The sequence below is a fragment of the Cololabis saira genome, chromosome 14, assembly GCF_033807715.1.
Source record: "Cololabis saira isolate AMF1-May2022 chromosome 14, fColSai1.1, whole genome shotgun sequence".
NCBI lineage: Eukaryota > Metazoa > Chordata > Actinopteri > Beloniformes > Belonidae > Cololabis > Cololabis saira.
This window is the reverse complement of record NC_084600.1, coordinates 46265020-46279488: the sequence shown is the minus strand read 5'-3', so window position 1 is coordinate 46279488 and position 14469 is coordinate 46265020. Positions and strand designations below refer to the sequence as shown.

The 14469-nt window shown below is 43.9% G+C and overlaps 2 protein-coding genes across 2 annotated transcripts; both read right to left on the bottom strand.

Annotated features, from left to right (window-relative positions):
- Positions 1–1244: 1244 nt before the first annotated feature.
- LOC133459411 (E3 ubiquitin/ISG15 ligase TRIM25-like) lies at positions 1245–3197 on the bottom strand. The gene is made up of 3 exons (XM_061739306.1): positions 2057–3197; positions 1991–2001; positions 1245–1904 (listed from the first exon to the last, which is right to left on the bottom strand). The coding sequence occupies exons 1-3, from the start codon at positions 3195–3197 to the stop codon at positions 1245–1247; spliced, it is 1812 nt and encodes a 603-aa protein (XP_061595290.1).
- An 8840-nt stretch (positions 3198–12037) lies between these two features.
- LOC133459410 (tripartite motif-containing protein 16-like) lies at positions 12038–13928 on the bottom strand. The gene is made up of 2 exons (XM_061739305.1): positions 12857–13928; positions 12038–12739 (listed from the first exon to the last, which is right to left on the bottom strand). Exons 1-2 carry the CDS (start codon positions 13832–13834, stop codon positions 12038–12040), a joined length of 1680 nt encoding a protein of 559 aa, XP_061595289.1. The 5' UTR covers positions 13835–13928.
- Between the last annotated feature and the right edge of the window lie 541 nt (positions 13929–14469).

Genomic DNA, 14469 nt, shown 5'->3' with positions numbered 1-14469 from the left:
TGAAACATGGTCAACAGATTTGGACATCAGCAACATGTGATGTGCAGATCTAGTCTGGTCCTGCAGCTGCAGCGACGACTACCGGCCCCAACACACTCACACCAACTACAGGCTTCACTCAACCGTTTGCTGCGTTGCTGCTGTCACTAACGTCTCTGGAATCATTTACTTTGTTCTCATGGTTGGAAAATAGTTGTATCTTTAGAAAACCAGGACCTTTGGTTTGCTAATGAAGAATGCAGACGTGATATCAGAGATGAAGAAGGTCTGGTGGCTCGTCTGTTGGAGTCCATGAAGTGGAAGAAAAGAGAAATACAACATAGAAACACATCCAAACTAGTAGTTAACAACAATTACAACACAGGCTTATTTCTATGTTTTTATACTGAAATAGAAGATGTTAATATTATTAATATTTCCCAGGTGAAACTACAAAAGAACGACTTTCACCTCCAAAAGAGGAAATAACAACAAAACATCAACTTATAGAACAAAAACGTCCCTCTATCCATCAGAGTTTGAGACGATCATCTCTGAGAAGAAAAGAAAATCAATAAAGACATGAAGAGGGGGCACGGTGGCGCAGCAGGTAGTGCAGCCGTCTCACAGCAAGAAGGTCCTGGGTTCGATTCCCGCCGGGGACGCTGTGGGCGCTGAAGTGCGTGTTAGTTCAGCGCCCACACCTAACTAGTAGTTAACAACAATTACAACACAGGCTTATTTCTATGTTTTTATACTGAAATAGAAGATGTTAATATTATTAATATTTCCCAGGTGAAACTACAAAAGAACGACTTTCACCTCCAAAAGAGGAAATAACAACAAACCCCTGGGTGGGGTTGGTGAAAGGATCTTTCTGTGTGGAGTTTGCATGTTCTCCCCATGTTCCCCAGGGTAGCTAATGGGAGCTACCCTCACAAAAACATGCACACAGTCCTGGGCTCTACTGCCCCCTCTGGCCAACCGGGGAACAGATGGGGTGGGGAGGATCCGGCCGAAATAACGTGATCCTTCCACGCGCTACGTTCGGCCAGAGAAACCCCACCCTGTCTGGTGAAAAGATGCTGCTGCTCCTCAGGTTAAGGAGGAGACCTGAGCTCAGTGCAGGGCCCTCCCGGGGTTGGTAGAGGATGGCAATGCACAGGACTGTTAGGTAGGAGCACTGGGTGATAAAAAATGGGGAAAAATCCGGGATAAAAATAAAAATAAATAAATAAAAATAAAGACATGAAGAGTAAATAAGTCTATTTGAGTTTACAGAACTCAGCTGATCTTCCAGGATTTAAGTAAATCCTGACTCCAGCGCGGAGCGGCTCAGTGAAGGAGGTCTGGACTCTGTGGAGGAGGGTCATGGTTCCAGAGACGCTGTAGAAGGACAGAACTCCTGCTCTGTGATCCAAGTAAACTCCTATTCTGGAGCTCCAAGGACCTGAGATGGAGGTTTGGATGTTGTTGTACCTGAACATATAACTGTCTGAGGAACAATATAGTGACCAAGATTTGTCATTATATCCAAATAAACTTTCATTCCCTGATCTGCTGATATTCTTGTATGAAACTGCTACACTAACTCCATCTGCTGTCTCCACCTCCCAGTAATGACGTCCAGTCAGACTCTCTCTACTCAGGACCTGAGGATATTTGAATCTGTCTGGATGATCAGAATAAGACTGACGTTGGTCCAAAAAAGTCACCTTTCTGTTCTCCTCTGACAGTAACAGCCATGTGTGTACTGTGTTTGGATCCAGAGTGATTTCACATGAATACTTCAAGAATCCAGCTCTGCTCTCTGTTTCTGACAGTAAAACATCCACCTCAGTAACGGCCAGTGAGACATTTTTCCACGTGTCTCTCAGGATGTCCTGTAGTCGACCTCTGACCTCTGAAACAGCTGCTGTCACGTCCTGAAAGTACCTGAGAGGACGGACGCTGATGCTGGAGGAGTGTGTGAGAGGACGGATGCTGGTGCTGGAGGAGTGTGTGAGAGGACGGATGCTGGTGCTGGAGGAGTGTGTAAGAGGACGATTGCTGATGCTGGAGGAGTGTGTGAGAAGACGATTGCTGATGCTGGAGGAGTGTGTGAGAGGACGATTGCTGATGCTGGAGGAGTGTGTGAGAGGACGATTGCTGATGCTGGAGGAGTGTGTGAGAGGACGATTGCTGATGCTGGAGGAGTGTGTGAGAGGACGATTGCTGATGCTGGAGGAGTGTGTGAGAGGGCGGATGCTGATGCTGGAGGAGTGTGTGGACTCACTGAGTGGTGGCAGTGAGGGCCAGCTATGGAGGAACTGGTTGTGGTCCTCGGTGTCTGAGAGCTGCTTCATCTCGGCGTCTCTCCTCTTCAGGTCCCTGATCTCCTGCTGCAGCTTCTCCTCCAGCTCTCTGACTCTCCTCACTTCAATTTCCTGCTGGGATCTGACCTGCTGTTTCACCTCAGAGCTTCTCTTCTGGAGGAGAGAGATCAGCTCAGTGAACATCTCCTCACTGTCCTCCACTGTTCCATCAGCAGACTGATTGATGGCCTCCACCTCCTGCTGAAGCAGCTTCACATCTTTCTCTCTGTCCTGGATCTCCTGCTGGATTTGTTGTCGTCTCACCACCACCTCTCTCTGCCTCTCCGCCCTTTCTGCTGCAGCCGAGACTGTGTCATGGCCTTTATGTTCCTCCACAGAGCAGAGATAACAGATACACTTCTGATCAGTACGACAGAACATCTTCCTCAGATCACCGTGACGGGGGCAGATGTTGTCCTGCAGGTTCTTGGAGGGATCCACCAGCTGGTGGTGCTTGAATGTAGATGAATCACGGTGAGGTTGAAGGTGTTTCTGGCAGTAAGAGGCCAGACAGACCAAACAGGACTTGACAGCTTTCAGTTTCCTCCCAGAGCAGACGTCACAGGCCACATCTTCAGGTCCAGCATAGCAGTGATCAGCAGGAGCAGCTTGGAGTCCCGTCTTCTTCAGCTGCTCCACTAAAGCAGCAAACATGGTGTTTTTCACCAGCGCAGGCCTCGGGATAAATGTCTCTCTACACTGAGGACAGCTGGGGAGTTTCTTCTCTCCTTCATCCCAGTGGGTTTTAATACAGTTCATACAGTAACTGTGTCCACAGGGAATAGTCACCGGATCCTTTAAAACCTCCAAACAGATGGAACAAGAAAAGCTTTCCTGGTCCAGCTGATCTCCTTTCTGCGCCATTTCTCCTCTCGATAACTGAGACTGAGAGAGTTTTACTTCCTCAAGATGAAACTCGTCGAGTTCTGATCTACAAATCACGTGTCTGTGCAGAGAATGAAGGCTGTCAGCTCAGTGTTCAGCTGTTTTTGTTCAGACCCGTCTTATAGCTGCAGATCTGCAGGGGAGGGAACCAGCAAACACTGGTCAGACTGGATCAGCTGGTCTGAGCAGGAAGAAGAGGGAGGTTCATCGGGGTCAGATTTCAGCAAGAGAAGTTCTCTGAGAAACATTTATAAAAAACATAAAACTTTAAAAACTACTGTCACGTTCCAGGTTTCCAGACTGTTTCTAGAAGCGGTTTCTCAACAACGATAACATAGATAGGTTAAAGTGTCTAATGTTCTTATGTGAATGAATCCAACTTGTTGATAATTATTACATAAACAACGGCAGGTAAAAACTCCCCTTTAAGAGGGAAGAAACCTGGATCAGGACCTGGATTACGTTGTGCCACAAAGGGAGTGCTGGTTCAGTTATTAGAGCGTTATCAATAATTGTCTAATGATAATTATTAATAATTAATAAAGACGATGAATTATCAAAATGAATGAATCAGAACTTGGCACCACCTGACTTTGTCAGGAAATCATAACTAAACAGCAAAATCAGTCTCAAAGTAGCTGTTATTCCATACTAACAGCCTGTTGCCGGGGGTTACAGAACAACAGTGAAGGAAGGAATCCGAGCTCAGACCTTTAAACCAGCAGCTGTGACAAATATGTATTAAGTAAATAAGATGCTGTCATTTTCTTCCTTGTAACTTCCTGCTTCACCAGCCAGCGCCACCGTCAATCAGGTACGGCAAGGTACGGCAGTCGCCACACCTTGGCTTCAGGGGAAAATGTAAATGTTTGTTTTTTAAATACATTTATGGAATTACTTGTGAGGTTAATTAACCTTTAAACTTGTTTTTGTCCTTCTGAAGAGTGTCACATGCTTTGTCAACAGATGTCAGAACAGCCACTTCCTGATCTACTCAGGTTTTGAACTGTCCTGGTTCAATCACTCTACTGTAATGTCATGACTCAATCACATGTTATCACTTCCACCCATTGTTCACTGTTCACTGTCCATATACAGTCAGTTCCTGTCAAGGTTCTCAATAAAACCATCATGCAGGAGGAGGAACTTTGGGGAAGCTCAGGAGTTCTCAATGAGAGCCTCGTTACTCTGCACTCCTCTGCTCCCCCCTTCTGCAGAAGTGCGTTAAAAGACCATTCCAAGCTGTCTCTATGTTTTTCCTCGTTACAAACTTATGTAATGTTGATTTAGACCTAACATTTTCTGGTGCCGAAACCCGGGACCCAAGATCTGTGGCGTCAGGACGAAGTTGGATCAAGTGGCAAAACTCCCCATCGAGCCAGGAAGGGCACCTACGATTGGTAGGAAAACGCTCCTCTCGAAAAATACCTGGGATATTAAATGTGTTTTATGGTAAAATACGAGGGTCTGGGACCCACTGTAAAGTCAGGGACTTTAAAGTAATGTTATGGAAAAAAAACAAGAAGAGGTTTCTATTGGGATGGTTTTTTGTCTAATGTTTGTTTTTGTCTAATGTTCATGATTGAACTGTTTATTGCAAATGTTGCGGTTTCCAAAATTACGAAGTAAAGTTTCGATTGTTCACTAAATTAATCAGCGCTAAAACCAAACTGTCAAAACGGAAACTTATGAGCTGAAAGAAAGTAAAAAAAATTGCTAAAATAACAATTACGTGATTAAACTGAAACTTATTGTGAACCTAAAATAATTTCCAAAAGACTCTTGGTCTACGGGATGTCCCTAAAAATAGGTAATAAAAGATTGTGGAAAAATATTGTGCGAAATAATATATGGAACTTAACAGATCAAAAATAAAGTAATTTAAGGCTAATAGCAAAACTGATTTAAACATTCAAAATGGGACAAAGTTCCAGCCAAAAACTGCCGCCCAATACATGGTACATGATGCAACATTTACCTGAAAGTTGCGAACCTGTAAAAGAATGGCATAAGAAATATGGTTTTGATGGGAAATTGGAAAGTGGAGAAAAGTGAGCTGCCGCAAAGCTGCAGCAGGGCCAAAGGTCATGGTGTGTGTGTGTAAACGGCTGCAGTAGTGTGTGTGTAAACGCGCTCCATTGCCGGTCTGGCTGCACGTTCACGAGAAGCTGCGTGGGTGAGAGGCTTAGGGCCCGATTTACTAAGATCCTAAATAAAGAGTACTAAATTGCGTGTGCACTGAAAAAGTTTGCGCGTGCTGTTGTTGCGTGGTTTGCGGGTGATCAACTAAGATTGCGTGCGCAATTGATAACAGGTGCAAACAGCAGTATTTAAATGAGGTGTTGCGTGTCTTGCGGTTTGCGAGCGCAAACTCTGCGCCATGGAGAGTGGATGGAAAGCACAGTCACAAGCGCAAAATGAAATTTGACAAGTTGGAGTTAGAGATATTAGTGGAAGAGGCAATTAACACATTCATGAACTACAGCAAAGAAATTTAAACATTACCAAAAGAACCGCAATATCGGAGAAAACCTGCGATAGAATAAATGCAGTTGGTAAAACAAAAAACGGAAAAACGTCTGGTTTTTCATATTTCAATTTTAGGCACAGATCAAAAATACGAAATAGAAAAACGGGCCACAGGACTGAATTTGATTTTAATATTGAATTGGTCGGGTTTACGTGACCCCGCGGTGCTCGGCATGATCTGAGGAGAAAAAGACAATCAGACACAGAGCTGGAGAGCGCTTTGATTCAATCTATTTATGAGTTAAGTTTTTATTCAGATGTCCACAGTATATTGCAAATATTATATATTATATAGCAAACACTGACAGTAAATGTGTGACAGACGGGACCATCATATGGCAAGAAGAGAAGAGAAGTGTTCAGAACAGCGCACAGAGCGCACAGAGCGCACACAGCAGAGAGCGCTTTGCCACCTCGGTGGCAAAGCTGTATCCTGGGGTGCCAATGACGTGATCTGTAGTTTGCATTATTCGTTTTGGAATACTCAATTTAGATATATACTGCATGGGATTTGGACTCAGAATAATGGCTGTACACAAGTATTTACAGCTGATAATGAATCACTGTGAATACATCAATGTCAGTTACGTGTATTGAATGGATGGATGACAACTAAAAGCGTAATCAGACAAGCTTTTCAGTGTTATTTTGGACATAGACTAACATGACAGCTCGGACATAATTTTTAATCATCTCTCCAGTCTTGATGCTCCGGTCAGCTCGAGACAATTGTCTCCAGCTGACCGTGGCATGCCGTGGCAATTATAGCCATTATTCTGAGTCCAAATCCCATGCAGTATATATCTAAATTGAGTATTCCAAAACGAATAATGCAAACTAGTAGATCACGTCATTGGCGCACAATAAGAAACACTTTTTTCTCCATGAAAACACGTGATTTATTTATTATCACAAATAAAAAAAAAATAATGTGCCTCCTGTGGCAACCTTTTGCTGAATAATACTCGATTTAACATTCAAATAAAATATTTCTCCTTTTGCATGTGGAGAATCCTCACCACAATAGTAATGCTGTGCAGATTAGCACCTTCCTTTCGAACGTATTAAATACAGACGCAATCACAATACGCGCAAAAACTTTCAGGCTTGGTAAATCTCATTGCGCGTGGTAAATGGAGATATTTGCATCTTCCCCTCCCAGTATTTAGCGCGTTCTGGTGGGTACGCCCCATATTGATTATTCATCAGGGCAAAAGTACTAAATGGATTGCGTGTGTTACGCTATTCTTTGCACGCTGTTAGTAGATCAGCTGGCACTTTGGTTTGCGGGTGCTGTCAAGTTTGCACAGGTTTTTACACACGCAAACCTTTAGTAAATCAGGCCCTTAGTGTAGCCTGAGAATAGAAGTGTCCTCTCATTTTGAGACTAGATGTCCATGGGTTGAATGTTGAATTTCCTATGGGCCTCTCGGTTGACATTTTTGTAGAAAATTATACAAATAACTGGCTTCTTTAGATATTGTGGTCTGTGTCTGATGAGGGAGACTTTTGTCGGCTGAAAAACACAAGAGCTAATTCAAATTCAAAACAACTTTATTAATCCCTTGAAGGGCAATTTGATTTGGCAGCTCTCACCCAAACACACACATAACACATTCAATAAAACACAGAGAGAAAGTTGGCAGCTGTGTGCAAAAATCTGCAATTTGTTGCATTAAAAAAGTGCTGATACCAATACATTAATTAAAAAACAGTCTATACAAACACTGTATAGACATTCCTAGAAGGTACACAGTACCTAAGTACATAGTCCAAACAAATTCATAAGGATAACTTTAGCAGCAGTGAAAATTCTGTTCCTAAGACATGCCCAGAAGTTCCCAGAATACTCTGAGTCTTCCTCAAATGGCCGGGACCGTTGTGTGATTAACCGTTTTGTCACTGGACTGTTATGTTATTAACTCGTGTGTTGTTACTTCAATAAAACCATAACCCACTTGGGTTGATATAAGAAAATTCTGTAGTCCTTGACTAAGGTAGGAGACAGAATTTAACGGGTTTTGCCACACCAAGTTATCTAATCTAAGGTGACAGCGGGGGGATCTGAGGGACATAGAGATTAGTTAATTATTAAGCCAGACCCCCGACCTGCCAGGGTGCAGAGGTCACGAAGTGGGACAACCACTTATCTGGGGAGAAGTCAGGACTCTGGCAGCCCTGACCCTTCCAGGGAAAGGTCAGGAAGAAGAGGATGATGAGAACAAGACCCTTATCCCTGTTGACATCCAACTCAAATTCTTTTTTATTTATCCTTTATTTATACAGATAAAACACTTGAGTCCGAAGACTCATTTTCAAGTGTGACCTGTTCACATCCACACAGTTGCATAAAACATAAAAATGAGACATGACAAGATATGACAGGACATAACACTTGAAACTGATGCAGAGTGGAAATGACAATACACTATGACCGTTAAATAGCTGGAAAATAGAGATATCAGGTTAGTACACTAGCCCCAGACAAAAATAAAACTTGTAGAACACAGACTAGCTTATGTGCTTTAAATGCTTAGCTGCGGCAGAGGTCATCTAGTGTAAGTACAAGATAAAGATGCACTCTCCATGTCTCTAAGCAAAAGCTTAAAACTAGCAATACTAGCAAAATTCTAGTTGACATACAAACCAGTACTTCCAAAAAACTGTTCCCCCTGGTGGCTAAATTGAGCCATGGGAAGTCCCATGTCCCAACAGGAGGGATGTGGAGTATGGTACACAAAGTACAAGGTATTCCAATACCTACCTTAAAAGATTTTGTAGGAGCAGGCCTAGTGGAACGAACTAATGGCACTGTTTAGCTGAGGCTCAGGAAAACCATGGAAGAAACTGGAAAACCATGGCCTGAATGCCTGCCATTAGTCAAAATGTACATGAGAATCGTCCCAAACCCATCAGGCCTCACACCCTTCGGGGTAGTGCATGGTTGTCCGTTCCAGCTCCCTCTATGGGAAGGGGAACCATGGCAAGAGAAAACCGAAGAGGCAGATCCACTCTCGATGTGGATGAGTAAATTGTTTGCTGAAAAGATGTTCAAAGTTCTTGTAAGCTGCCGCTTTCCCCTCTCTCTCCTACGCAGGAATTGCTGAAACCAGGTGACCAGATCCTGATTCGAGTGGTGAAAGGTCATCACCCCGTTGGGACGGCCCCTTCGTTGTCCAAATCGCGACCCCGGCAGCAGTAAAGGTTGCTGAACGATCTATGTGGGTTCACCAGTCACAGTGCAAGCTGGTAAAAAACTTTCCAGGCCCTGAGTAGGCCGGAAGTCAGACGTATCAAAACCTTTGTCCGCTGAAGAACTCATCTGACACCTACTCACCAGCCACAGGTCAGTGCCCCCTTGCACTGCCATCATGAGTCCCACTCATCATCATGGCCATTGTGGCCCTCCTGACCACAATCTGGTTCCTGGTGGAACAGACTGGAGAGGAGCTCCGAGAGAAGAAATCAGTAACGGCCATACAAATCTGCAAGTGGTATGAAGTCAGACAAACCAAAACTCGGTTTGAAATTTACATGTGGTACAATTTTGCTGTGTTTATAGCCAAGGAACAAAACACTGGTATGTGTGTAGCCAAATGCCTTTGTTAGCAGGTAGCCCACCAGTACATCCCATTCCCATAGATCCACGCAATGGTTCGTACTACCCGGATATATTGAGATCCAGGTACAGCCCAGGCTTGTTGCCAAATTACTTTAAAGGAATCAACAGCACGGCCCCAGCTAATAAAGGCCTTGGGTTTGACCATTTCCTATCATACAATTGGTCGCCCCCAATCATGATACAGAAGATAACGTTCCCACAACACCTTAAAGCAGTCTGTTACAGAAACAAAATAGATTGGGGGAAACCCACACCCATAGCTCCGTCAATCTAGCCGCTTGCGGCCGGAACACATCTGACCCTACCAAATTTAATGAAACCTTATTGCCCACGAGTGCCACTTGTACTGAGTACTAGGCAGCTCCTGATGCAGCTGGGACTGACCCACAAGAGGATGTCTCTTGGATGTGTGGCAACTCAATCTATCTGCTCCTTCCACCGGGATGGACAGGTAGATGCACGATGGTGAGATTGGTCCAAGACGCATTTGTGTTTCATGGACATCATGTCCCTGCACGTACTAAACGTGCCACAGGTGTCCTCCCCCATGACTCAGTCTGGGGTAGAGATGTCCCTGACGACCATAAACTCTGGTCGACAAGCCAAAAGATAGTTCTTTCAGCCCTTCCCCAGTTGGGAGTCGGAAAGACCATGTTAAGGATTGAGACTATAAATTATCGCATGGGTCTGTTCATTAACTCCACTCTTAAAGCCTTAGGGGGACTGACAGCTGAAGTTACTGCCATTAGAGAAATGGAGCTCCAAGATAGAACTGTGTTGGACTTGATAACTGCTAAGGATGGTGGAGTCTGTGCAATGATTGGGAAACACTGCTGTACGTTCATCCCTGATGAAACTGGTGCTGAAGGTAATGTTACCAAAGCTATAGCCGAATAACGTCAGTTGGCCAAAGTCGTGTCAGAAGACAGACGCTCAGCAGGCACCACTTTTTGGTCCTGGCTGACTTCCGGCCCCTGGACTGACGTAATGACTAAAATTATGATTCCGATTATTACTGTCCTTGTACTGTTCTGTGTTTTCATTACCTGTATCATTCCGTGTCTCCGTGCAATGGTCCAAAGAACCATCCAAACTTCCTTAGTCCAGTATTATGAAGTCTATTACCAACAACTCCAAAGAACTAACTGATGACAAGGATGATTATGATGACACTGGACTGTGAACTGTTTCATTTTGTTTACTGTGATTTGTTTTAAGCTTGTATGTGTCTTGGCCATGAGTGACCGCTCATTAGGAGGGACGGAGAGGAATTTTACCCTATATAATCTGGGTTTTTTCGCCTCTCCCTTGACATATAATTACTTGTTAACAAGCTTGCATTAAGTGTGTTATAAGCTCTCCTTGCTATTTCTTAAATGTTTGAACTTAATATGTTCCTGCATCGGCTCCTGCACCCAACATGGGTCCATTTAACTCAGATTCAACTATTTACTGTTTTAATTCACTTATTTCATCTTTATTTACCAGGAAACCAGGATTGTGGAGATTTAAAGCCTCTTTTCTGAGTGAAGTCTGGCCAGAACTAGAGCAGTGAAATCAGTAAAGACACATTTAAATCCAGAAATATGATCTGTTGTGAACATGAACTCTGTACTTTGGGATGTTTCAGGAGGAAAACTGCCTCAGTTTTACTTGAATATTAGATTCATGTTTTCTCCCTCAGATCTGAGTCAAATCTTGGAATGAAGACTGAAGAAAACAGTTAGAACATCAGAAGTTTTATTTCTCACTAAATATCCAGATTGTTAAACATGAAACATGGTCAACAGATTTGGACATCAGCAACATGTGATGTGCAGATGTAGTCTGGTCCTGCAGCTGCAGCGACGACAACTACAGGCTTCACTCAACCGTTTGCTGTGTTGCTGCTGTCACTAACATCTCTGGAATCATTTACTTTGTTCTCATGTCTGGAAAATAGTTTTATCTTTAGAAAACAGGAACCTTTGGTTTGCTAATGAAGAATGCAGACGTGATATCAGAGATGAAGAAGGTCTGGTGGCTCGTCTGTTGGAGTCCATGAAGAGGAAGAAAAGAGAAATACAACATAGAAACACATCCAAACTAATATTTAACATCAATTACAACACAGGCTTATTTCTATGTTTTTATAATGAAATAGAAGATGTTAATATTATTAATATTTCCCAGGTGAAATTACAAAAGAACAACTTCCACCTCCAAAAGAGGAAATAACAACAAAACATCAACTTATAGAACAAAAACGTCCCTCCATCCATGAGAGTTTGAGACGATCGTCCCCAGGCCAAAGCCAACACCTGTCACGAAGAAGAAAAATAAAAAATAGTATAAGAAAGAAAAGAGAAGAAAATAAGAGAAGAGATAACAGAAAGTGGAGAAACGTAGCGACAATCTGGAGAAAAGAGCGTGGAAGTTCGGCAGGTGAACCGGCAGCTGAGGAGAAGTTATGATGCAAACTTCAAGATGATGATTTGAATGAGGCAAAATAACATGCTTTTTCTCTCAAATATATTGTTATAATCATTTGTTTCAGATGTACTGTAATTATTTTCTGGATAAAAATTGAATTTGGTGTTCAAAAAGTCTTTCTTCAAACTTGAGTCTTGAAAAAGAGGGGGTCGTCTTATAATCGGGGTCGTCTTATATTCGGGACAATACGGTAAGTCTATTTGAGTTTACATAACTCAGCTGAGTCTCCACTATAGTTAATCCTGACTCCAGCGTGGAGCGGCCGAGTGAAGGAGGTCTGGACTCTGTGGAGGAGGGTCATGGTTCCAGAGACGCTGTACAAGGACAGAACTCCTGCTCTGTGATCCAAGTAAACTCCTATTCTGGAGCTCAGAGGACCTGGGATGGAGGTTTGGATGTTGTTGTACCTGAACATATAACTGTCTGAGGAACAATATAGTGACCAAGATTTGTCATTATATCCAAATAAACTTTCATTCCCTGATCTGCTGATATTCTTGTATGAAACTGCTACACTAACTCCACCTGCTGTCTCCACCTCCCAGTAACGACGTCCAGTCAGACTCTCTCTACTCAGGACCTGAAAATAACCAGTGAATCTGTCTGGATGATCAGGATAAGACTTATTTTTGTTCATAACCGTCACCTTTCTGTTCTGCTCTGACAGTAACAGCCGTGTGTTTACTGTGTTTGGATCCAGAGTGATTTCACATGAATACTTCAAGAATCCGGCTCTGTTCGTTGGTTCTGGTTCTGGTTCTGGTTCTGGTTCTGGTTCTGGTTCTGGTTGTGACAGTAAAACATCCACCTCAGTGAAGGCCAGTGAGACGTTTGTCCACGTGTCTCCCAGGATGTCCTGTAGTCGACCTCTGACCTCTGACATAGCTGCTGCCACATCCTGAAAGTAGGTGAGAGGACGAATGCCGATGCTGGAGGAATGTGTGAGAGGATGGATGCCGATGCTGGAGGAGTGTGTGAGAGGACAGATGCTGATGCTGGAGGAGTGTGTGAGAGGACGGATGCTGATGCTGGAGGAGTGTGTGGACTGACTGAGTGGTGGCAGTGAGGGCCAGTTGTGGAGGAACTGGTTGTGGTCCTCGGTGTCTGAGAGCTGCTTCATCTCAGCGTCTCTCCTCTTCAGGTCACTGATCTCCTGCTGCAGCTTCTCCTCCAGCTCTCGGATTCTCCTCACTTCAGTTTCCTGCTGGGATCTGATCTGCTGCTTCACCTCAGAGCTTCTCTTCTGGAGGAGAGAGATCAGCTCAGTGAAGATCTCCTCACTGTCCTCCACGGTATTATCAGCAGACTGATTGACGGCCTCCACCTCCTGCTGAAGCAGCTTCACATCTTCCTCTCTGTCCTGGATCTGCTGCTGGATTTGTTGTCGACTCACCTCCATCTCTTTCTGCCTCTCCGTCCTTTCTGCTGCAGCTGAAACCGTGTCGTGGCCTTTATGTTCATCCACAGAGCAGAGATAACAGATACACTTCTGATCAGTACGACAGAACATCTTCCTCACCTCACCGTGACGGGGGCAGATGTTGTCCTGCAGGTTCTTGGAGGGATCCACCAGCTGGTGTTTCTTTAGTGGAGCCGCATCACGGTGAGGTTGGAGGTGTTTCTGGCAGTAAGAGGCCAGACAGACCAAACAGGACTTGACAGCTTTCAGTTTCCTCCCAGAGCAGACGTCACAGGCCACATCTTCAGGTCCAGCATAGCAGTGATCAGCAGGAGCAGCTTGGAGTCCAGTCTTCTTCAGCTGCTCCACTAAAGCTGCTAACATGGTGTTTTTCACCAGCGCAGGCCTTGGGATAAATGTCTCTCTACACTGAGGACAGCCGGGGAGTTTCTTCTCTCCTTCATCCCAGTAGGTTTTAATACAGTTCATACAGTAACTGTGTCCACAGGGAATAGTCACCGGATCCTTTAAAACCTCCAAACAGATGGAACAAGAAAAGGTTTCCTGGTCCAGCTGATCTCCTTTCTGCGCCATTTCTCCTCTCGATAACTGAGACTGAGACAGTTTTAATTCCTCAAGATGAAACTTGTCTGAGCTCTGATCTACAAATCAGGTGTGCAGAGAACGAAGGCTGTCAGCTCTCAGTGTTCAGCTGTTGTTCAGACCCGTCTTATAGCTGCAGATCTGCAGGGGAGGGAACCAGCAAACACTGGTCAGACTGGATCAGCTGGTCTGGGCAGGAAGAAGAGGGAGGTTCATCGGGGTCAGATTTCAGGAAGAGAAGTTCTCTGAGAAACATTTAACCCTTTTTAGATCAGAAAACTTTAAAAACCACTGTCACGTTCCAGGTTTCCAGACTGTTTCTAGTAGCGGTTTCTCAACGATAACATAGATAGGTTAAAGTGTCTAATGTTCTTACGTGAATAAATCCAACTTGTTGATAATTATTACATAAACAGCGGCAGGTAAAAACTCCCCTTTAAGAGGGAAGAAACCTGGATCAGGACCTGGATTACGTTGTGCCACAAAGGGAGTGCTGGTTCAGTTATTAGAGCGTTATCAATAATTGTCTAATGATAATTATTAATAATTAATAAAGACGATGAATTATCAAAATGAATGAATCAAAACACGGCACCACCTGACTTTGTCAGGAAATCATAACTAAA